The 25,198-nt window shown below is 35.7% G+C and overlaps 1 protein-coding gene across 2 annotated transcripts in view; it reads left to right on the forward strand.

The window, feature by feature from the left end:
* Window positions 1-14,343, forward strand: part of LOC134670304 (putative inorganic phosphate cotransporter) — a 33,898-nt gene extending 19,555 nt beyond the window's left edge. For both annotated transcript variants that reach the window (XM_063528055.1, XM_063528053.1), the window contains exons 4-11: window positions 318-456; window positions 909-1,126; window positions 1,522-1,671; window positions 3,074-3,206; window positions 4,408-4,532; window positions 11,843-11,962; window positions 12,448-12,577; window positions 14,221-14,343. In XM_063528055.1, coding sequence (XP_063384125.1) covers window positions 318-456; window positions 909-1,126; window positions 1,522-1,671; window positions 3,074-3,206; window positions 4,408-4,532; window positions 11,843-11,962; window positions 12,448-12,577; window positions 14,221-14,267 — 1,062 coding nt within the window. In that variant the 3' untranslated portion in view covers window positions 14,268-14,343. The remainder of the gene's footprint in view (window positions 1-317; window positions 457-908; window positions 1,127-1,521; window positions 1,672-3,073; window positions 3,207-4,407; window positions 4,533-11,842; window positions 11,963-12,447; window positions 12,578-14,220) is intronic.
* Window positions 14,344-25,198: the final 10,855 nt, after the last annotated feature.

Genomic DNA, 25,198 nt, shown 5'->3' on the forward strand with positions numbered 1-25,198 from the left:
GGTCTGATAGTCTTACATGTGAAAATTAGTTTGACTTTTCAATATCCCTAATTAATAGTACTAAGAAAAACCAATATATTAAAAATAACTAAACTTTTAAGTAGGCAGCAGAGCCCTAAAACCACGAACTAGCCTAACTACTAGCCGTTAACCGCCTAAAACGAAAATCGACGTTTCTTTATCTGCGTCTATTCTCTATCGCTCTAATATTCTCGTGGAGAGGCTCGGAGCTAATAACAATTAATCAATTCGTGGTATAACAGGTTTTTGCATACTTATGGCGTCCAACTTGTATATAACCTTCAGTGTTCTTCTAGGGCGGCTGGCAAATGGTTTGCGGGTTCCGTGTCCTCCAGGGTCTGACGCAGGCCTTCGTATTCCCGTCCATGCACCATCTGGTGGCACAGTGGGTCCCACTTGAGGAGAAGGGATTACTGACCACTATTATTTATGCCGGTATGTTCACGTGTAACTGAGGTCTGAAGGACAGGTCCTTCCCACACTAAACTTATATAACAAATTTCAATAAAAGGGAACTCGACGAAAAAAGGATTGAATTAGATTTCTACCTTCATTGGTTGACCTCTTTTACTAACTGGAAGAAATTAATTAAGTGGGAGATCTCCGCCTGTCTGGGGTTTCAACTCATGCCAAAAGACATTCAAAAAAGTTGGTATTGGTTACCGAATCAACCACAAGATGTGTATAGACACGACCGCTTAAATGAGTCCTCGCCTGCGGGATACGGGGGCGATGGGATAGGACGACTAAGGATGACGGGAAAGGTGCGGGCGGTAGGCGAGGACTCATTTAAGCGGTCCGTCTATAGTGGTCCAATAAAGTAAATAATACGAGATTAGCTGCGCCTGCAATTCATCATTATGGATAACATTATTATATTCTTCCAGGCGCTCAACTGGGTATTGCTCTTCAGCTGATAGCAGCCGGTTTCTTGGCGACGTATCTTGGTTGGGCCTCCATTTTCTACGTAAATGGGACTCTAGGGGCAATATGGACAGCGTTGTATATGTTCTTCGGTTCTAATTCTCCGGAACATTCGAAGATTATGTCGAAAGAGGAGCTCCAATATATCCAAAAGTCGCTGGGAAGAGTTGGAGCTCATGAGGTAAGGCTATCACCATTTTGTATTTATGTTACCTAAACCAATGTCAAGAGAGGTCGCCCATTTTGCGAAAAGAATAGGTTTTGGGAGTCTTGTTGTTCGTCAAATATATAAAAAGGTGCAAAAGTGGGACAAAGGAAAGGGGTAAGAATCGTTTAACCACTTGTTACCATGTGTATTACTTATCTAGTTTGAACCTTTAAAAGTTACAAGCGTAAATGTATCCTACAAACATGATTGCCACAAATGCGGTCGCAAATGCCGGTCCCGCATTGGCTTATACAGCCACGAGAGACGTTGTTCCTCGCTTACAGACGCTGTATAAATCATCTGTCAAGATGTTAAAGGCCTGAGTGATGTTGGATGGGATAAAATTAAGTATTTGTGTTCTTTTTCAGAAACATCCCACCCCGTGGTTAAAGATAATGACATCGCTTCCCTTTTGGGCGGTGATAGTGGCTCACTGCGGGCAAAACTGGGGATTCTTCACACTGATGACTGAAATACCCACGTACATGGCCAAAGTACTTGGCGTTGACTTGAAAAGCGTAAGTACTTTATTAAAAAATATGATAATCTATTACTCTACGAATTTTTTAATCTTTTCCCTTTTGTAGACAAAAATGTCACATTTGTCACTCGGATTATAAAACTTTTTATATAGGTACATAATTTTAATTTCGTCGCTCCAGACGAAAAAGTATCTAAACTATTTTCGGGTTACATATTTCTACTCAAAATCACGAGGATATTGATAAAAAATAATTTAATAACTTTCCCAGTTTTTCATACAAATATCAAGAGTCCATTTGTATGTACCTATGTAAAATGCGTCACCAAACTGACAAAAATTTTCAGTCACTTTTTCCTCATTTTTAATCATTAGTCATATCATAAGCTCATAACTCGTTATTTTGTACCTCTATTTCCAAAAACACACTTTCAATTAATAAAGCCAATGAATGGGCTTTGGCAACTTCTAACAAAACCGTACTCTAGCGGTCATTCATGACTGTTTTCGGAGACCAATGGACATGAATGGTGCCCAAATAGGAGATTGGTTGGCCAGTTTTACTGAACGTAAATGAGAGTGGGGCGGGTCGGTTTACTTGTAAGCTTTACAGAAAAGTTCTTTACAGAAAGAGAAAAATATCCTTTAATGCGGTCTGAATGTACGAGTAATATTTGTATAAAATTGAGTCATTTAGACTATCCAATGTACTTAAAAAAAATTATTCTTCTAGGTATATTTTTAGTGTTCCGTACAAAATTGTGTTCACGGAACACTTATTTTAAACAATAATGTATATTTAATTACGACGTGAACTCTAATTTCCCTATATTTGGATCTCAAAGAACCTTATAGTGTGTTTTTAATGATCTTGCATTCGGGCCTTTGTTCTACCTCTTGATATCGGTTTAGATCTGTCTTTATCCTCATTGATAGGGAAGCTTATCTCCTTAAATACAACCTAAAGGAGGCTTTAACTGGACTGGCTGATCGGCAACTAAATTAGCATAACTATATTGACTTATCCTTAAGGCGGACGGTGAACCGGGCAATTTCGGGATTACATATTTAAAGTTCGCTCTATGCAAATAAAAACCAAATGTTTCGCAAATAGGCTGTAATTCCAAACACACTAATGGCGCGATTCGGGAAATGAATTAGAGATTCACTAGATATGAAATAGTAAAGATATGTGACGTTCCAAGGCAAAAAGTACCATTGCCCCGGCTGAATATTGTAGAGGCGTTAATAATAGCGTAAGTGGCTGCCGCCATAAGGTACCTTTCGCCGTGGAACGTCACATATCTTTACTATCTCATATCTAGTGAATTTCTAAATCATTTCCCAATCGCGCCGTTATGTTCTTTTTTGATTAACTCAAATATACAATCCATATGAAAACTTTTTTGACTAACTCAAATATATTTTTTTTTTTATAGAATGGCATGTTATCTGCTCTTCCATACCTGGCGATGTATTTACTAAGCTTCCCAATGGGTGCCATGACAGACCTCATCATCAGGCGTAAATGGCTGAGTGTCTCCAATACTAGAAAACTTTCCAATTCCATAGGTATGACCATACTTTGTAAATTCTAACACATTTTCCCAGTGCGAAATGGCAGTTTAACATTGATGTATTTAGCTTTGTTTCAAGTTTCTTCTGCTAACGAGAGTTTGGCTTAACCTCTAGCCGCCCATATGTCAAACCTTGCCAAGCAAAATGAATTTTATTTTGTCAACACAAAGTTCAAATTAGAATGGATCAGGAGACCTTTTTATAGATCTTTAGGCGGCTAAATAAGGTAAAGTATCAAATTCCATTTACGTTTTTCATTTAAAGCCCACAAGAAAACTCAGGAAACTTGCTTAGCATCAAAATTCGACGGTTAGAAATCGCTTACACAAAACGGAACTGCACCGTATGCACTATAAGCGACGCAAATTGAGTGTGACTTGTTTCTTTGGTGTGGTGGTCCTTTAAAATGAAATCTCTTTCCTGGAAAATAAGGTTGACTTTGAAAAGATTTGAGAGTCGAAAAACGCTGTTTTTAAACTCACTGTTTTCAATTTGTATTCTAGTTCAAACTGTAGCCTGTTTTATATCGAAAATAGGTTATTTGTTCGTAGCGTTTTGTTTTCAAAGATTAAACTTTACATAATCTTAGTTGTACTTTTATAAAATTATTAAAATGTTAACTAGGTATATGAAAGCTATTATACCTACGTACACTTACTACACGTAAGGAGTGTAAGGATGTCTGGGACCCACCTAAGCTATTTAACTATTAAATAAATATAATATTAATTTAAATAAATCGTACTTATACCTTCGTATTACATTACACAACCCATGGCTCTTTTAAGAAGTTTAAACATGCCTAGGCAGGCGTGTCTCACTCCGTGATTTCGTCGCTTTGCTACAGGTAGCTAAAAGTACATCCGTTCGACCCCAATTTTGGGGTTTGCCATAAGCCGCGCGTGGCGCTGTCGCCACCTAGCGGCCATATCTGTGCTGATCGTGACAGACCCGTTTTGTTAGAGAGCGAGTCGTACCTAGTACCATTATTTATTCTGTGGCCTAGGTCATAGGTATCGTATGGAAATTTATTAAATCTTTATAGCACAAAAGAAAAACTTATAAAAATGACGAACTTAATTCCAAAAGCATTCAGTGGAGGACATTGATAAAACGTCACTGCCAATAGGTATTAGATAACCTTCCGTTAACTTTTTGTGTAATCGAAGTTGATAACATATTACATTTATTTCAGGTTTATGGGGCCCAGCTATAGCCCTAATCGGGTTGTCGTATTCGCCAGCTGGCAATATGGTCATGGCTGTAATCATGCTTACAGTAGCTGTTGGCATAAATGCCGGCCAGTACACGGGGTATATGGTTAGTAATCCTCACATAATTCCACAGATAGTACAACTAAAAACAAAACTGTTACAAGCCGATTTCACAGGCATACATACTCCATACTTCTCAGATTGGAGCTGTTTACGTTTTCAATCGTAGCAAAAACAACCATCTGCTTTTGATTGCTGAAACTCAACACAGTCGCTAATTTGTCGATGAAATTATTAATTTGGTTTGTTGTTCAAAAAATGCGCTAGTGGACGGACCAAATGAATAATTTCATCGATAAATCAGCGACTGTGTTGAGTTTCAGCAATCAAAAGCAGATGGTTGTTTTTTCCTGTATGTTGGACTATTACCGGGTTGATGATGAAAACTATTACTTGTACCAATATTTTAACTTTATTCATTTGTTACAAACATAATAACAATCAATTTACAATAAATTATTCAAGACGTCTTCACTCTAACTTGTCCGTACTCGAACTGGCCACTTGTCACTGAGGTACCCGCCTTTTATAATAATTCAACATGGCGGGAACCAATGACAAGTATGAGTCAATTGATACTCTTTTATAAATTAATCATAACCAAAAGTAAGAATGATCAAAATATAAGCTATTAATAAATAATGATCCTTACAGCTCGGCCATCCTGTTCGAGGCGAGTCCCTTCGCCAAACCTTAATATAAAATAGTTAAAATGATAAAAACAAAAGACCAATTTATGAAAATAATGAATTAAATTAAAATGTATACATTAAAACAAACCAAGATTCACTGATCCAATATTACTATGTGAATGATATTTATGCACATAATATGCATATTAAATAATAATAAGTAACAAGAGAAAATAAAATATCAAACATGTAAGTGCACTCATGATTGCACGATATCTACTATTAATAGGATTATAATTATAATGTGTCTTATCGTTAATTATTAGGCATTAATAAAATGATAATTAATGATAATTAGGAAACAGGTGGCTTATTAATCGTTCAAATTATGGTTTTCGAAGAATTTTCACAAGTCTGTTATCAAGGTTGAAGAAACTATATGTCATCATAGAAACGAATAAATTTAATTAGTTCGACCTGCAGAAACATAATAAAATATTAAACAACAGAAAATTCATTATGTAATAGTATGATTACGCAATCTAGCATTATTAAATTTTCTTTAACACTTGTTAAATTTCAATAACTATGCTCAAGAAATATAATATACGTACACAACACTATTCACTTTTACACGTAAATATTCAAACCGCTATACACGGATCACTTCACCAACAGAAGATAGTTGCGTCACCGCGGGTTGCGCCGTCTGCCTAACCGACGCCACGTTCTCATTAACTGCAATGGTGCCACCGACCACGCTGATGCTGCGTAACACGTGGCACCGGATCTCGCGCCGCTACTAGCCGCAGCTTCGCTTGCCATGATGCCAGTATTCTAAGACTCTGCGGTGTAGTCAACGATCGTATTTCTGCGTAAAAGCACCTTAGTTCTGCTAAGGAACAGGAATGTCATCACCCTGGCCATCTCACCTAGGCACTCCTGGGTCGGAAGTAATTCCACACCCCGACCCTCTTACCTGGGCACTCCTGGGTGGTAATGGAATACCAAACCCTGGCCCTTTCACCTGGACGCTCCTGGGTCGTTCTGAAACTTTTAAGACTTTCTTTAGATATATGAAATTAACACTTCCTTTTTTTTTTTTTATTATTGAATGCATAAGACTCGTGGTTTTATTTCATTGATTTATTTTATTATTATTCATCTTTATATTTTAATCGTTATATCGATTTAAGCATGTTACGAATTTATTTTTCACGTTTCAAATATTTTAGTACATAAACGACATGACTACCAAATATTGTACCTGATTTGTATTAATTATTATAATATTTGCAATTAAAATAGTCCATAGTTCACTATATCATGTATTGCGCAGTAAAGTTTAATAATGAAAATAGGACATAAGTGTCACATCTCTATAAAGAATGCATGGTTCTGATTTTATATCTTCGGGCCCAGCCCGTAGTTGACATGAATGCAATCATAATTATGCCGAGATATAAAAGCATCTTGATAATAATAATATAAGTGACAGATTATGTTTTTTTTTTTATATCAATAGTCAAAGTTTTATATTTTATATGAATGCGACCGACTAATCCTCATTTGAACTATTTACACGCCTTAGGTCATAAATATAGCCATTAAAGATCCATCAAGTAGGTTATAAGAACATAAACTAAGTAGCCGTTAGGTTTTGTAAATTTAAATGAACGAATGAATAATTTTATCACAGAAGTTCATAACTTCATTACGAGAACAAATTCCTCATCACATAAAATGGATTTAAACATCAGACATAAACTAGTCAATTGATTATTCCATATGAATGATGAATATCTACATTGTGATTTATTTTAAAAAGTATTTGGTTATTATAACAGTCTTAGCGAATCTAGATCGAATAATATTCATGTTACCAAGTGACTAAGAAATATTATGTTTGTTTTTTTTCAACAGGTTTTTTCTGAACCAACAAGTTTATTATTGTAGTTGATACGAAATATTTAATTTCCAGCTATAGTCGTGTTTTTTTTTCAGAAACAAGTCTAATAGGTATTACGGTGCATTTGTTATCCTAATTCGTTATTGCTTCGGACATATCTAAATAATTAATGATAATACTAATTAAATCATATTCGACAATTAATGCATGTAATTATGTATGTATGCTTGGAGTATGTTTATTATTAAAATTATCCTGGCTTTACGAAAATAAGACTTATTAATAAATTAATTCGTTAGTCACAAGGAAAATATTATTATTGTTATAATTCACGTATAAAACCTTGGACACAATAAAGTGTGGGTATATAGAATACAGTTTATCTTGCATATTATTTATAATACCATTTTACTTTACTAGATCGAGATATTCGTAAATAATTAATGTGAGACAAATTAAGAACCGTTTTCTGAAGCCTCATTAAATAAAAATTATATATTTAATTTTTGTAACTTTATAACTTATATTGAAATTGACATTCAAATAAATGGGACTTTCTTATGAATTATTCATTATCGAAATATGTAAATTCACATATGCATAATAATCATGTTTAATAATAATCATGTTTAATTGTCAAGTAATATTGAACAGTTTAACAGTATATTAAAAGCGAAGCACCTTATCAATTATTATTTGATATATAAAAGTTCATAATAATGTTGGACTATGGTGATCGAAATAATGGAAAAATGACTTCCCGTGTAAAATTAAAAGCTTTACTTATGAATTAAACATAAGAACCTTTTATTTCTTTTGCAGAGAATTTACCGTATTTTCCTCATTAATAACCATTGGTTTTATATATATTTTACATTATGAATGTCTAATCTCTATGGCTCACGCGCCCAGCTAAGTTCAAGTTAAACATTAAGACAACAGGCCGCGTAGCCAAGATGCCGATCGCTTACGCTCCGTAGCGATCGAAACGCAACTGTCACTGTCGCACTAATATGGAAGTGTGATAGAGAGACATAATGGTTTTCGTTGTCGAAGCGATAGCGATTGTGACCTTGGCTAGGCCGCCTGGTATCATTAATCTATGCGTGTATCGATTTCCATTACATGTAATTTCATAGTTACGAACGAGCGATAATCGTTATTCCCTTTTATTAATCAAGTGTCGGTATCTAATTCCTGCGTCTCTTTTTTTTGTGAATATAAAAGTATTATTACTATCTTAGGATTTTACCAACTCGTGTATAACACACATAATATGATATTTCATACCGCTTTAATCTAAACTGCACTCAGATGACCACTCAACATATTAGTAATAGAGGTGTGAAATTTCTTTGCTTATTATTATTACTGTTTATTATGTTTTTATGATTAAATTATACTGATATATGGTTGACTAATTATTTTAAATTGTTGTAAATATATTTATGAAAGTTGGAACAAAAGTCTAGCGCATTCATCCACGCGCGTCAAAGTCTCACACGTTCATCCACGTGCGTTAAAGTCTCGCACGTTCATCCACGTGCCTTAAAGTCTCACACGTCCATCCACGTGCGTTACATATTGTGTATACCTACACAAACACATCGATTATCATGGCGCTTCCTATCTACTGATACTAGCGTCTGCACATACGTCATCGATTCTTTATATGAAAACCACTCAACGTATAGCTATGTATAGCTATGACTCTACATATGACTCTACATATGACTCTACATATGACTCTACATATGACTCTACATATGACTCTACATATGACTCTACATATGACTCTACATATGACTCTACATATGACTCTACATATGACTCTACATATGACTCTACATATGACTCTACATATGACTCTACATATGACTCTACATATGACTCTACATATGACTCTACATATGACTCTACATATGACTCTACATATGACTCTACATATGACTCTACATATGACTCTACATATGACTCTACATATGACTCTACATATGACTCTACATATGACTCTACATATGACTACATATGACTCTACATATGGCTCTACATATTACGCGTAAGCGTAAATGTTACAACTTTACACTTTTACAATACTACACGCAACTTCAGAGATATCCACAGAATACACTATTATTCCAATTAAGGTCCTTTGTTTTTTTCATTTAGGTAAGTATGATTTACTACTATTACAGAAACAAACGAAAATAATAAAATGTAGCAACCGTTACTGTCAGATAAAACACTGCAATTATGAATATGATTTTACTTTAACGTCATTCAAAATATTCACATCCTATAAATAAAGGGGTAAATGAGTTTCTAAATGTTTAAAGTATGCGTAACTCGCAATCAAATATTATATCAAATAGTTAAGCATATCGATTTCCCATCGACCTCTTATGATCATCATGGTAACACATAGATTTATATACATTGATTAAGTACTCGTGCCAAAATTACTGGCCCTTACAAGGTTGTTATGATGAAACTGATTACATTCGTTAGTCATAGAATTTAGGCGTGATGACATACAGTTATACAGTCTAAACAAAAGGTGACCGGTTATCAAATTGAATCCATTGAGATTCAAGTCCACGATATCTAGTATGTGTAAATTGACACAAAAAATACTTTAATGCTCAGCGCACAAAGTTACGAGTTACGTATCTTGAGGAGTGTGCAATAGAAACACAATAAGATCATATTACATAAGTACATTCGTTAACGAGTTACTACTCGTATATTCAACAAACGACATACGCTCCATAACATGGAGATTTAATATAGATGTAGGTATGTCCATACCAGAGTTGGGCAAAATTAGTTAAATTAAAAAAAATGAGAATCGTAACGTTAGTTTTAACAACGGCAGCTTATTTTGTAAATTTATTATGAGTTTATCAATTAGATTGAATTCGATATGACACACTTATGATTTTATCATCGATCACGGGTTTGAAATTATTTTAATTATTCGAGAAAAATGGTTATCATGGTTATTGAAACTAATGTTTTAGTTGATACAGTTAAAATAAGGTTCGTTTTACGACCGCTACTTTACTCCTTATGAAATCATTTGACTAAGCTTTATTTTAGTTTAATCACAGATTGCAATTATAAGTGCCCAACTCTGATTCATACTATTATTACGTTTAACATCCAACATGTCATAGAGGTGTTGTATTTCCATACAAGAGGGAGATAATTATAAACACGTGTTCTAGTCATTTAGCTTCATCGAGGCTTTTATAAGTAATGCTGCGTTGGGCAGCGTCGCTGAATGAAAACCGACATCAGCATAAAACCACTAGGTTAAAAAAAACATTAATAGCTAATAGCACTAGGTACACAAGTTACATAACGTAACCCTGCATTATGGTTTCCAATTTGAACTTAGATCGACACGTCATTTTCTTTTAAATAATGTATCAATCTTGTCGTTATTGTGCGCATGGAATCGCAATATTATGAATAAACTTACATAGTGATCAGAATAATTTTAAAGTGGAGTTCCGAAAGGTCATATATTATAATGCCCAACATTTTAATAAAAGCAATCTCTTAGATGCATTCGTAACAATACTAAGTTATACACTGACGCAAATCGCGTTTAAAAACTTCGTACTAGAGGCATTGCTAATACAAACGTATCAGGGGTTTTCTTCAGAGGTATTCAATTGGCAAGATTTTATTTTTAGTTTACTCATCGGTTTCACGGTTACAAAGCCAGTGTATTCATACAATTTTTAGAAACGCAAACTGACCTCAAAAGGTGCAGCAGATCGTAAATCTTAATGTACATAAAACAATATCCTACTGTAGTCCGTTACTACAGTTGTACTATGCTATCTTGCTTCGCAATAAAACTAAATAATGAGTCCTTAGTTTGATATAATCGATGTGGTACACCATCATACAATTGAGTTTGATACGATAGAAGCATTATAATGACATTTGATCTGATTTTCACTAACTCATATGTAATATTCAGAAACGCTTAAATGACAACTGTAGATTTTATATTCCATATTTTTATTATAAGCGAGATTACCCGTCATCCGTTCGTACGTTCTTTCTACACATACACATACCAAAATTGAGCAAATCATCATGATTATCTTTAATGATATATACAGTATATTTAATACAGACATGACGTTGACGGTAGGTTATCAAACCAATTTTATTTAAAGTAAAAGGGATTAAAAAAAAGAAATATAAAGAACTGACTTACCATAATTAAATATACTTTCCGGTAAACATAGTTTACTTACTGATACAAACGAAAAAGAAAAGAAAACCTTACGTTCGTGCGGCGTGGACAAAAATCCTATCGATTTTTGTTGGATCCCACTTCTGAGTTGTTGGACTATTACCGGGTTGATGATGAAAACTATTACTTGTACCAATATTTTAACTTTATTCATTTGTTACAAACATAATAACAATCAATTTACAATAAATTATTCAAGACGTCTTCACTCTAACTTGTCCGTACTCGAACTGGCCACTTGTCACTGAGGTACCCGCCTTTTATAATAATTCAACATGGCGGGAACCAGTGACAAGTATGAGTCAATTGATACTCTTTTATAAATTAATCATAACCAAAAGTAAGAATGATCAAAATATAAGCTATTAATAAATAATGATCCTTACATGTAAGTGTTATATTTATACGTCATAATTTCACAGAAGTTTCTTCAAATGACACTTGCACTGCGTGGGCTATCAAAATCGCTGCAGACTGCATGGTCTGACTCTAGACTACTATTAGGTCATAGTATAAAATTTAGTGCTTTTTTATTTCAGTTGGTCCATATCGACTTGGCGCCCAACTTCAGCGCCAATTTGATGGGCATCACTAATTTTGCGGCCAATATCATCTCCATCATTGCACCTCTCGTTTGCGGAGTTATTGTTAATGACGAGGTAAGTTTTATTTATTTTATTTTACGTATCACCCGTCGTTTCTATTGCTATGAAGATTTATTTGTACAACATATTTGTTTATATATATTTAAGTAACAAAAACCCAAGCAACTTACAGTCAGAGCAAGCTAAATCTTGCAGTCTTTGCAGTGACAAAGTATGGAAGAGCCACCGCAAACGTCAAATTCCTATGAAACATGATATGCGACATAATATTATATTATAGTGACCTTTTTTTACACTTTGTTGCTGCAAAGTTAGCTTAGACGAACTAGCAGTTTATAAAAAAAAGTTACTTACAAAAAGGTATGGAAAATTATTTGTTAATAAACAGTTTTTAATAAAAGATGAGCGTCTATTAATCATCATTAAAAAATAATTTATTTTAAATAATTATTTTATATTTATTACCTGTATACTTATTCCTTTGAAAACGATCAACATAAAAGTGTATACTTTAATTTTATATCAATGTTCGAATACAGACGGATCCGGCCGAATGGCGCAAAGTATTCTTCGTGGCATCAGCGGTATATTTTGCTACAAATCTGTTCTTCATACTCTTCAGTACGTCGGAGAGACAGCCGTGGAACGAGCCCGAGGACAAAGATATCGGTAAGTTCTTGCTAACCCTTTTAAAGTTTAATTATGTACTTTGCATCTCAGATTTATTATCATAAAATTACACCTAAAACAAATTATGACTAACAAAAATAAATTTTGCATCTGCTTTTGCACTATTTCTATCAAAGAGCGATATTTTGCTTTTATAACTTGTTAGTTTGATATTGTTATGATACGATCCATAATCGATCGATTTTTTTTATAGTATAATAATATACTCCGCCTGGTACTCTCTTCCCGTCTTTTCGTGGTCACGTGACTGACACAAGCCTACGTCATCATGCGACAGCGCTATATGATAATATGCGATAGCGCTGTATATAGGGCGATGTTATTGTGACGTAGGCTTGTGTCACTCTGGGAAGAGAAGACCATGTTTTATTAATTATTAGACTACGATACGATCTGTACCCCTATTTAGTGTAAATTTCATTCGATAGCGTAACGTGACGTACGCGTTTGCGTTTAGTATCATCTTGTATGGGATTTTGAGTTTTCACAACGCTCCGCTTGGCGCGCTGTTCAAAATCCTGTACAAAAATAGACATAACACAAACGCGAGCGCTCGTCACGCTAGCGAATGAAATCTACACTAGGGGTTCCAGACACGGCTCGAAGTGGATATAACACGCACCAATAAGTGCTTATCGCCATTTCCTGCAGGTTTGCCTGCTGAATTAATTCCATGGTTCACTTTGCCAACCACTACTACACGACCTATTTACAAGAGCTACGGTGCTATTGACAGATTATAGTCAGGTGGGACAAAACTAAATGTGGCGGCAAGAATTATTAATAATTTTAACACAATTCAACACAGTGTATAAAACCTAAGCACAAATCTGGTCTGGTTAGGTTGAAACAAAAATACTAATTTGAAAAACAACTAGAATACATGTAAATGTACGTAGGTACTTACATAAAGTAAATAGAAGCTAATTGCGTTATGATTGTGGTTTACGAGTACAAAGCACTTATAATTATAATAATTAAGTAATATATTTATAAAATCTGAAAATCAATCTGAAAATCTGAATCCAAAAAAAAAAAAAAAAAAAAAAAAAAAAAAAAAAAAAAAAAAAAAAAAAAAAAAAAAAAAAAAAAAAAAAAAAAAAAAAAAAAAAAAAAAAAAAAAAAAAAAAAAAAAAAAAAAAAAAAAAAAAAAAAATCTGATATTAAAATTTGAATTTTCTAGAAAGTAAATAGAAAATTAATAATTAACTTCTTAACGATTTATTTTGCTAGATCCCTTTACGACAAGGAATAGTACTAACAGACAATAATAGATAACTGTATTTTGAAACTTTTTGATAACGGCATATTAACACAAAATATTATTTGCAAAATAAATACTTCCACCACATAACCTGCATATAGTGAATAAACATAACTACCTAAGTAATTCAAGAAATAAAGATTTCGGTTTCAAGTTGCATTTCAAAATCATGATTTATAAACATTAGCTAAATCATTCAAGAACCTTATTTTTAGTGTACTGAACTTAACCTTATTCTTTTGTGTGGTTTTGGTATTTGTCGACAGATCTTACATTTATTGAGTTTTATTTGTTCAATAATAGTGTTAATTATTACATTTACAAAACATATTAAATACATTTTCTTTTTTGTTCACAGAAATGAGGATCACAGAAAAAGCAAACAATGTAACGAATAAATTTTGAAGAAAGAACAGAATTTTCAATCGTTGTACCTGAACAAATTAATATTAAAACCTTTACAAATTATAAGTGTTAGTTTCATATATTGTACCTATTATTTTTTTACAATTTATATGTTCTTTCGAGTTGTGGACATTTGTTGCCGTCACCTATGTCCAATGGCTCCTCTACACGATGGGCCAACGCCGGCCACTCCAAAGGACCCATTTATGTGTTAGAGGGAGCAAATGATATTGCTATCTCATTCTATCACATGGCTGCGTCCCTTGGAGTGGCCGGCGTTGGCCCATCGTGTAGAGGAGCCACAAGAGTGGACGTTATTCAACTGAAACCATTACCACTAATGGATCTGTGAGCTGTAGACATTTTTTTTTAATAAATCGTTCAAAAAGTCTAGGTATATAATTAAAGAATCTGCTCATCACTGCTTAAAAGAGTCGGTTAAGATCGTAGAGGATAACATCCGGACATAGTTACGAAAGCAATTTAAGCCAAGCAGGAAGCCTTTGATTTCGCTCGGAGAATGATGAAGAGTTCGGAAAATGTTCTCGGAATCACCATTAGCTACATTACTGTAGCGTAAAAAGTGGAACCTGTGTTGTTCAAAAAATAACACGTAAGGACCATGTTGGAATCTAAAATGAACTAGGCTAAAATTGGGTAAAAGCGATGAGATAAAAAACCGAACGGCAGGCGTTCGGTTTTTTTTATCTCAGAGCTTTTACCCGACGTTAATTTGATTAACTGTAAATTATTGAAGAATTAATGGACTCCGAAGTCTCCGAACTACAACACTTTCTGTCAATATCGTTTATGTAGTCCATGGAGTATTATATAGAGTGGAAGGAGTGAAATCTCTTATGGTAGAACAGTTGTAAAAGCGTCCAGCAGTCAGCTGTAAATAATAGTTCCAAATTTCTCCAGAGTAGCGCTAGAGTAGCTAAAAACGTATGCGTTATACGTTATACGGAGTGAAGTGCACTGTCAAATTGACAACGATTTGAATTTATTTATCGAATATTCTAGGTATTGTAGCGCCACCTATTTAAAGTTTTTTGACCCTACACCTATTTAAAGTGTTATGATTGTTTTCCTCTACCTCTTACCTCTACCTTCCATAATGTAGTCAATAAAAGTTGAAACAGGAAACACAATGAAAAAACCGGGCAAGTGCGAGTTGGACTCGCGCACGAAGGGTTGCGTACCATAAAGAAAAAAATAAAAAAGGAAAAAAATGCAAAAAGAAAACGGTCACCCATCCAAGTACTGACCACGCCCGACGTTACTTAACTTTGGTCAAAAATCCCGTTTGCTGTATGGGAGCCCCACTTAAATCTTTATTTTATTCTGTTTTTAGTATTTGTTGTTATAGCGGCAACAGAAATACATCATCTGTTTTCATCACAAATTTCAACTGTCTAGCTATCACGGTTCGTGAGATACAGCCTGGTAACAGACAGACGGACAGACGGACGGACGGACGGACGGACGGACAGACGGACGGACGGACGGACGGACAGCGAAGTCTTAGTAATAGGGTCCCGTTTTACCCTTTGGGTACGGAACCCTAAAAACGAAAATTTGAGACTTTCATTAGTCCTTTAGTTGACATGACACTTTTGGACAGGGAAGTAATCCTAAACTGAACTTTTTCTACTAAAAATTGCTTTCTAATCTATATCCATCGACACGTGTAACAATAAGCGATAATATCTACATGGTCCCTTATCCAAATAACAAAAACCATTTGATATCAAAATAATCCAGTGTTCGCGCCTCTGACATCCGACAGCCGACACGTTTTTCGTTTCCAAACAAACGCGCCCTTTGTAATAATAATAGGCACCCTTATTTATGTGGTAGGGTAAGGTGTCGCTTTAAATATTAACACGTAGTGATGCCAGCTTTCTAGCTTAACTTTTAACTGGTTATATTATTGCCAGTCTGATAAAAAAAGATAAAAAGGATGACAAGAGTTAGACCAAGAAAAGTCTGCAGGGATTTTGATAGCTCACGCAGTGCAAGTCTTATTTTAAGCATCAAACTTCTATTAAATTATGACGTATAAGTAACACTTACCCTGCGTTCGTTATCAAAATCGCTGCAGACTTTTCTAAGTCATTATTTAATGGTAATTTCATGGTAATTTCATGGTAAGTACCTACTAGTGCTCGACGCTGCAATAGTATTCGATATGGGCACTTTATGCCAAAGTAATATAGGTTAAATTTGAACGGCGAAGATTTTTCTGTATTCAAATTTAATCCTTGTCACTTTGACAAAAAGTGCCCATGTCGAATACTAGTGCAGCGTCGAGTACTTGTACCTTACTCCTTTTCGTATAGTAGGAGAGAGGAATAATATAAGAGAAAAGTAAGAGAGTAGGTAATATGAGAACAGTAAGAGAGAAGGAGTTAGTTAAGAACTATAGATAATAGAAGAGGAAAGATGCTTAGACACCGTTACCGGGCACAAGTTTATCAAAAACATCATGGAAGATAAAGTTGAAGGAAAGAAGAAGAAGGGAAGACCAAGTAGAGCGTAGGTATATGAATCAAATAAATGAAAAATTCAACGACGTGTCATATCAGGCTGTCAAAGAGAAGGCAGAGGACTGCTAAACATGAAAATTGCTCCACCGACAAGAGTATTTATTACTCTTAAATAATTATATGATGATGATGACTCCTTTGCAGATATGATGAGACAGAATTAAAAATTGTTCATTTAAATGCAAAGATTAGAATATAGTTCAATAAGTAAAATTTTCCCCTCTCCAACCAGTTCTAAATAAAATAACTAAGAAGGAAATTTTTGAAAAGAAGTATAAAAATAGACATGGAAGTTAGATTAGAAGGATTTCTTTTGTAGAATTCTTAACATTATTTCTAAGGTTATAAACGACTCCTTTGCAGATATGATGAGACAGAATTAAAAATTGTTCATTTAAGTGCAAAGTTCAGAATATAGTTCAATAAATAAAATATTCCCCTCTCCAACCAGTTCTAAATAAATTATCTAAGAAGGAAATATTTGAAAAGAAGTATAAACATAGACATGGAAGTTAGATTAGAAAGATTTCTTTTGTAGAATTCTTTCACAGGTTATAAAAATACATTAGTCAAAATGTCAGAATGATACAAATGATTATTTTATTAACTAATTCAGGCCAGTAGCCTATTATGAATAATGTCATTAGAAATATATGATTGTAGTACATCCTGGCGACAAAGGCGTGATGGTGCCGCTGTGTCTTAAATTATGTCTTTACAAATTAAAGCGAAGTTGCCAATTCAATTAAAAAGCAATTCTTGTTATTAATTAAAATTATTAATTGTAAATAAAGCTTCTTTCTCTTTTGCTTACAAACAATTACTATTTATTTCTTTATCACTTGGAGAGAATGGAGCGCCTTTACACCTTCAAATCTTATTAGTATTCGCACTCTGATATTCGTCGTCGTAAATTTAAGAGTTATACTCTTGTCGGAGAAGCTTTCTCCATTTGACTCTATCCAGGGCCGCTCTCATATTGCTCTCTTATATAGGGTACTCTGATATTGGAGACCTTTTATATCTCCAATATACAGGGTGTTTGGTACATCGTTTGTCAAATTAAAACAGCAGATAGGTTGAGTCATTTGCTGTCTTCTCAGGCCTACAAATTTTTTATTTGGTGCAATTTTTTATTTCGCCACTATGACAGTTTTTCGTAAATTTCAAATTTTTACTTGCGTATTAGTAAAAAAAACCATGGCCAATTTTGTTTTTCTAGGCATGAGAAGATAGCAAATGACTCAAGCTATCTGCCGTTGCCGTCTGCCGTTAGGCCACCGGTGGACGGGCAGCAGCGTCCCTCAAATTCGGTGTACTCGACTGCGATCGCCAACCCGCCTGCCAAGCGTGGCGATTATGGCATTCACCCCCCATAAGGGGGAGGCCTATGTTCAGCAGTGGACGTCTTATGGCTGAGATGATGATGATGATGATGATGATCTGCCGTTTTAATTTGGCAAACGATGTACCAAATACCCTTTATACACGAATCATACATCACATCATCACTCTGGCCAGTGTCGCTGAATCGCTGAATAAACCCACACGGCCTTAAATGTTTCAAAAGGATTTAAATTTCACATTGAAACAGAATAATAAAAGACTGTCACCTTCACTTCAAAGATGGGACCCTGGAAAAACACTGTATAAGGCTCGGGACACGTGTGCTCATGAAAATTTAAAATGCATTAAGTTAGTGGACACGGGCGACAAAATGTAAGACACCCTGTTTAAATATTTTAAATCTTAACTACCTAATTCTTGTTTAGAAAACTGCTCACATACCTAGGTGTTGGAATGGTGTTTGAATTAACATTTACATTACTAAGTTATTCAAGTAATAAGTACGAAGAAAGTAAGACGTACGTACCTTTGCCGCCCTCAGTGATAAACATCCGGTTCCCCTAGCTCCCACCCTACTACCAGATCCCCCTGCTCAGGACAATATAGGACTAACCGTTACAGAGGACGCAGTACAACAATCAATCCTTTTGTTCCCCAATGGATCTGCAGGCGGTCTGGATGGTATTTCCCCCCAACACCTAAAAGACCTCATTGGTGTCCCTTCTGGAGACTCGGGATCAGCCTTACTTAAAGAGCTGACCGGCCTAATGAACTTAATGTTAGCAGGCCGAGTAAATGCTGATATCGTCCCTCTCCTTTACGGCGCCAACCTCGTTGCCCTGGCGAAGAAAGACGGTGGCATTCGCCCGATTGCTGTCGGATGTACTTTTAGGCGCTTGGCTTCAAAACTCTGTTGCCGGAAATATAATGATAAGTTGACCAACATTTTTAAGCCCCGGCAGCTAGGCTTTGGAGTCAAGAACGGATGTGAAGCTGCCGTACACGCCGCTCGGTCGTTCTTGAGTCGTCCGGACTGTGAAGTGTTCTTGAAAATAGATGTTAAAAACGCGTTTAATTGTGTGCTGCTCTGCAGCGGCGCCACCATAATGAATACCAATGAATTATATGGTGAAATGATGTACCTAAAAGGTACATCATGTACATATAATGTTTATAACTGTACCTGTTATAAGAAACGAAATAATCGGCATTGAAAGTGGCGCCGCTGGGGAGCATACTCCCCAGCGGCGCCACACAGTACTCATAGATAGAAATGATATTAGCTATTTTTTTCTTATGTAAATTGATGTACTAATGCTGTTTATTACGTACCTATTGAAAAAAAGAATTATTTTGCATTGAATAGTGATTTTATTTACATTTTAATTCCGCGTTCCGCCTAAACGGTACGAGTTGTAAGAGAGGCGCGCGGGTGAGCGAGATGGAGATAGAAATTCTTCCCGCGGGACCGCGCTCCCGCGGCCCGCTCCGATTTTCAATAATGAATATTTTTGTTTATGCTTTCGTTATGTTTCTGTGTCTGTACTTCTGTATCAAAAGGAAAATTATATTAAGTACGTTGTATTTTTTTATATTTAAAAGTATATAATTAAATAACATTTTCTGTATGATAGAGTCAGACCACAGAAAGTATGCAGCGCTAAATAAAAAGTAGCTTTTAGAAATCAGTATGTGCCAACACCATAGAAAATGGATTAAATAGTCTTGATACTTGTGAAATTTCGACCATATTTCGTCATACGTTGTATTTTTTTATAGTTAAAAGTATATCTAGACACGCGGTAGCGTGTCCAGCCAAGTTCAAAGAAAAAGGAACTGGCGACGCAGCAACCGTGTGTAATATTACACGAACTATTTCGAGCTACTTTTGACCCCTTCACAACTTGAAACCTACTTTACCTACACAAATGAAATTTGGCACATGTATTCAAACCCCTTAGCTTGTCCAAAATACAAAATTTTATAAACATAGCTCATATAGTTATTGATAAATCAACGTGTAAAAACCGGCATTTTTGTGACTGACTGACATATAGACCAAAAACCTAACCCACTTCTATATGACTTAGAAACTTGATATTTGGCATGAAGGTAGACTATTAGGTGTATATAAAGGGAAAAATCTGAAAACTGGAAATTATTGATATTTCGATGGAAAAAAAAATACTTATAGACCAAAAACCTAACCCACTTCTAGATGACTTAGAAACTTGATATTTGGCATCAAGGTAGATTATTAGGCGTATACAAAAGAAAAAATCTGAAAACTGAAACTTTTTGACAATTGACCGCGCGTTAGCGAGGGTCTTCTTTTCAGCTGAAGCAAACTGCTTTCATGATGAATAGTAGAGTGTTTCATTTTTCCGAATTTTCGATTTTCATCTGACTTTGCTCGAATTTTAACTGATAAAAAAATATTATACGTTAAAAAAATTAAAATCGGTCAACATTTAGAGGTTGCACAATATCAACAAAGATTTTTCAAATAACGACTCTACATCGGAGGGTAGAAAATGGTTTAAGAGGCTACCATCAAAGCAGAGAGTAGTGTGATACTGAACCTTCTACAATAAATGTTCTAATTAAGATTTTTCAGTTTTTCCACCTGTTTCCAAAGGAAAAGTGCTTTTATCGTATTTTAGACGCCAAATTCAGTTTTCTCATTCGATTTTAGTATCAGTTCATTATATTTTGTCGTTTTAAAACATAGTTCATTTTCACGCAATGTATGGGGTTCTCACTCTACCTTTTCAACTTGTGCAACCTCTAAACGTTATTCGATTCTTTTGAAAATTGAAATAGATAGTTTTTTTTTGTGTGGGGAGACTCCATTGGTGAGCAAAGTCATGAAAAATATTACAACTTATTTTTCTCCATACAAAAGTGAATCACCCTAATGAATAGAATACTTACTATAGTAATTTCTGTACAAAAAGCAATGATATCCCAACAAAAACATAAATGTGAAATGAGAGCCAAGTTCAATATTAAGAATATGTGTCGTTGTTGACTCGCCGACAAAAGAATTGAGATCTATATGCGTGCCAAGTTCTGTGCTGTGTAAAAAATCCTGAAATTATAAAGGATTTGTCTTGGCTAGTTTATTTTATACCTAATACGTAACGTATAAGTTAACAACTCAAAATTTGCATTAAGTAATTTAATTTTCTCTACACCAACCGGTAAAGCTCCCTTGATTGTTCAAAAACTGATAGCAAGGTTGCATTTTATTCACATGTGAGGCAAAGTAATCAAATGCAAAATTTGAGTTGTTTTCTTATGTTTGCTAGCAGAATTGACTTTTAAACTATCGCTCATGCTTTGAAACCATGCTTTAGCTTGAAAACGAGCGGTTAAACAACTTTGCCCCTTGTAAAACAACTATTTTTCTTTTTACAGAAATATAAACATAATGAAAGACAGAACAAAAATATGATTGATAATAATAAGTTCAAAAACCAAAACCCGACTACCGAAAATCGCAATGAAACAAGATAAAATTCTTATCTCAAACTCATCATTCAGGCCTTTAGCATCATGGCAGATGATTTATGCAGCGTCTGTTAGCGAGGAACAACGTCTCTCGTGACTGTATAAGCCAATGCGGGACCGGCATTTGCGACCGCATTTATGGCAGCTGAAGCAGGGAGTCATGTCGGCATCATTAGATGGATTGTGCCTTTTTGCGCGTTTTCGGGCAAGGTCTTGCAACCATGCGTTGTCGTGGATTTCGATCTGGATCGACCTGGATCTCAAACTATCATACAGAAAATGTTTTTAATTAAAAGTATATACTTTAATTTATAAAAAAATACAACGTATGACGAAATATGGTCCAAATTTCACAAGTATCAAGACTATTTAATCCTTTTTCTATGGTGTTGGCACATACTGATTTCTAAAAGCTACTTTTTATTTAGCGCTGCATACTTTCTGTGGTCTGACTCTATCATACAGAAAATGTTATTTAATTATATACTTTTAAATATAAAAAAATACAACGTACCTACTTAATATAATTTTCCTTTTGATACAGAAGTACAGACACAGAAACATAACGAAAGCATAAACAAAAATATTCATTATTGAAAATCGGAGCGGGCCGCGGGAGCGCGGTCCCGCGGGAAGAATTTCTATCTCCATCTCGCTCACCCGCGCGCCTCTCTTACAACTCGTACCGTTTAGGCGGAACGCGGAATTAAAATGTAAATAAAATCACTATTCAATGCAAAATAATTCTTTTTTTCAATAGGTACGTAATAAACAGCATTAGTACATCAATTTACATAAGAAAAAAATAGCTAATATCATTTCTATCTATGAGTACTGTGTGGCGCCGCTGGGGAGTATGCTCCCCAGCGGCGCCACTTTCAATGCCGATTATTTCGTTTCTTATCACAGGTACAGTTATAAACATTATATGTACATGATGTACCTTTTAGGTACATCATTTCACCATATAATTCATTGGTATTCATTATGGTGGCGCCGCTGCAGAGCAGCACACGTTTAATTCGATTAACCGTGGTGCCCTCCTAACAGAAATAAAAGAAAATCTTCCAGATTTATACGCGTATTTATGGCAATGTTACGGGGCACCTACGAAACTACTCTTTGGTGATAGAACCATTTTGTCAAGCACAGGTTGTCAACAAGGTGACCCTGTTGGACCGGCGATTTTCAGTCTAGCAATTCAGCCGATAATTTCAAATTTAAATTCTAAATTTACTCTTTGGTATTTAGACGACGGCTCCCTCGGCGGAGACGCCGCTACAGTCCTACAGGATTTAAAATTTATAATTGACAAGTTTTCAGACATAGACCTCTCCTTAAATTTTTCAAAATGTGAAATTTTCATACCTAGTCACCTTCCAACAGAAAGAAAATCCGAAATACTTACAAACTTTAACGCCATCCTGCCCAACCTCTCTGTTCATTCCAATTCATCTCTTACACTTCTAGGTTCGCCAATTTTCGACGAAGCCATCAACCCTGTTATTAATTGCAAATTAAATCTGTTTAACTGCACATCCAATCTGTTATTCGAAATTAATCCCCACATGGCCCTTTACATCATCCGTTTTTGCCTTTTCACTCCAAAATTTATGTATTTACTTCGATCCTGTCCGATATGGAAATACCCCGCCATACTTTCATCAATTGACAACAGTCTCCAAACCACTCTATCTAAGATTTTAAATGTTAATTTTGACCTCAGATCATGGACCCAGGCGGTTCTCCCTGTTCGATTTGGTGGCCTGGGTGTTCGCTCCCCGACCAGCGTCGCCTTGCCTGCCTTCTTGTCTTCCGCTTACTGTTCGCTGTCTCTCGTCGGTAAAATCTTAAATCTCCCTCAGATTTCCGGCGCTGAGATAGCGAGCTTGGCGGAGGCTGAGACCGCCTGGTGTGACAAGTGCCCAGGGGTGACCGTCCCGGCCACAAAACATGTCCAGAGAGCCTGGGATATCCCCGGCCTTAAAGCCACTCACGCGTCTCTCATACAAAATAGTCTGGACGACTCAGATCGCGCCCGCCTATTAGCTGTCTCTAGTTACGAATCGGGTCACTGGCTGAACGCCTTACCGTCACGCAATATTGGAACTGTTTTAGAAAAAAACACGCTGAGAATATCAGTTTGCCTGTGAATTGGGGCCAAAATATGCTCCGCCCATACCTGTGCTTGCGGCAAGGACATGGACCAGCTGGGTCGACATAGCCTCTCTTGCATTAAAAGCGCCGGCCGCTTATATCGCCACGGCATCATTAATGATTTGGTTCGGCGGTCGCTTGCTACCGTCTCTGTGCCTGCTACTTTAGAACCCTCAGGTATGGCGAGAGACGATGGTAAGCGACCGGACGGAGCCACACTGGTGCCGTGGAGACTGGGTAGGCCTTTGGTGTGGGACGCGACATGCGTAGACACCTTTGCGCAGTCCCACATCCGGGCTACCCGGGCACAAGCTGGCGCTGCTGCCGACCAGGCCCAACTACTCAAGCGCCGCAAATACTCATCCTTACTGCAGGATTATGAGTTTGCGGCGCTTGCAGTGGAAACAATGGGTCCTTGGTCGGCGGACATGAAAACTTTCATGGGGGACCTGTCGACACGGCTGGTCGACGCCTCGGGGGACCGTAGGGCTGGTGCTTACCTCTCCCAGCGCATATCGCTGGCAATACAGAGAGGTAACGCAGCCAGCGTTATGGGCTCAATGCCGCAGGCAGAGATTTTAGAAGGTGTATTCTCTTTATAACTTCTTTTTATTTTCATATATTTTATTAGTATATTTTAGTTTTTATATAATATTATAAGTATTAGTTTAATTTTTAAGTAGTTATATTTTAATTTTAGTTTAGTTTTTAAATCTTTAATTTATAGTTAGTTTTAATGATGTTGTAAACTATTAGTTTATGTACTTAATTATTTTATTTTATTAAATTATATAAAGTACGAAGATAAAACAAATAATAGGATAATGTTATTGAAAGATGAATACGTAAACTATGGACAAAGTTAAACGTCCAGATCTAAAGGTTTTTAATTTTAAGCTAATAATTTATGTACTCCATAACTATTTACTACATCAATTACTTAGCTTAAAAGTAAAAATCTCACAACAATACAATAGGAACAACAACACAATACAACAACAACACAACAATATAATAGGAACAAGAAGTGAATACTTAATTTTCAACGCGGAGGAGTGTTAATTGAACATATCTACATGAATATCCGTTCACCAAACAGCGCCTATCAATAAAGCTTCGAGCGCTTCAGGCGTTGGCAACAAATATTCATTCAGCATTTCCAGCTCGTACTAACAGGGGCGTGAATTGGAGGTTATGAACGTCACTGGGGTACTTTTTACCTTTGGGGGTAGGTTATGACTATTGGCATGCAATAAAAGGTTGTTTAGGATTGTAGAAACCTATTAATGGTAACATTCCATTTCTAACCGCAGCTGCACTACCGGTACTGAACGCGTCGCTGTCATTGTCAATTTCCATAGTAAA

Source organism: Cydia fagiglandana, chromosome 13 (assembly GCF_963556715.1).
Source record: "Cydia fagiglandana chromosome 13, ilCydFagi1.1, whole genome shotgun sequence".
NCBI classification, from domain to species: Eukaryota; Metazoa; Arthropoda; class Insecta; order Lepidoptera; family Tortricidae; genus Cydia; species Cydia fagiglandana.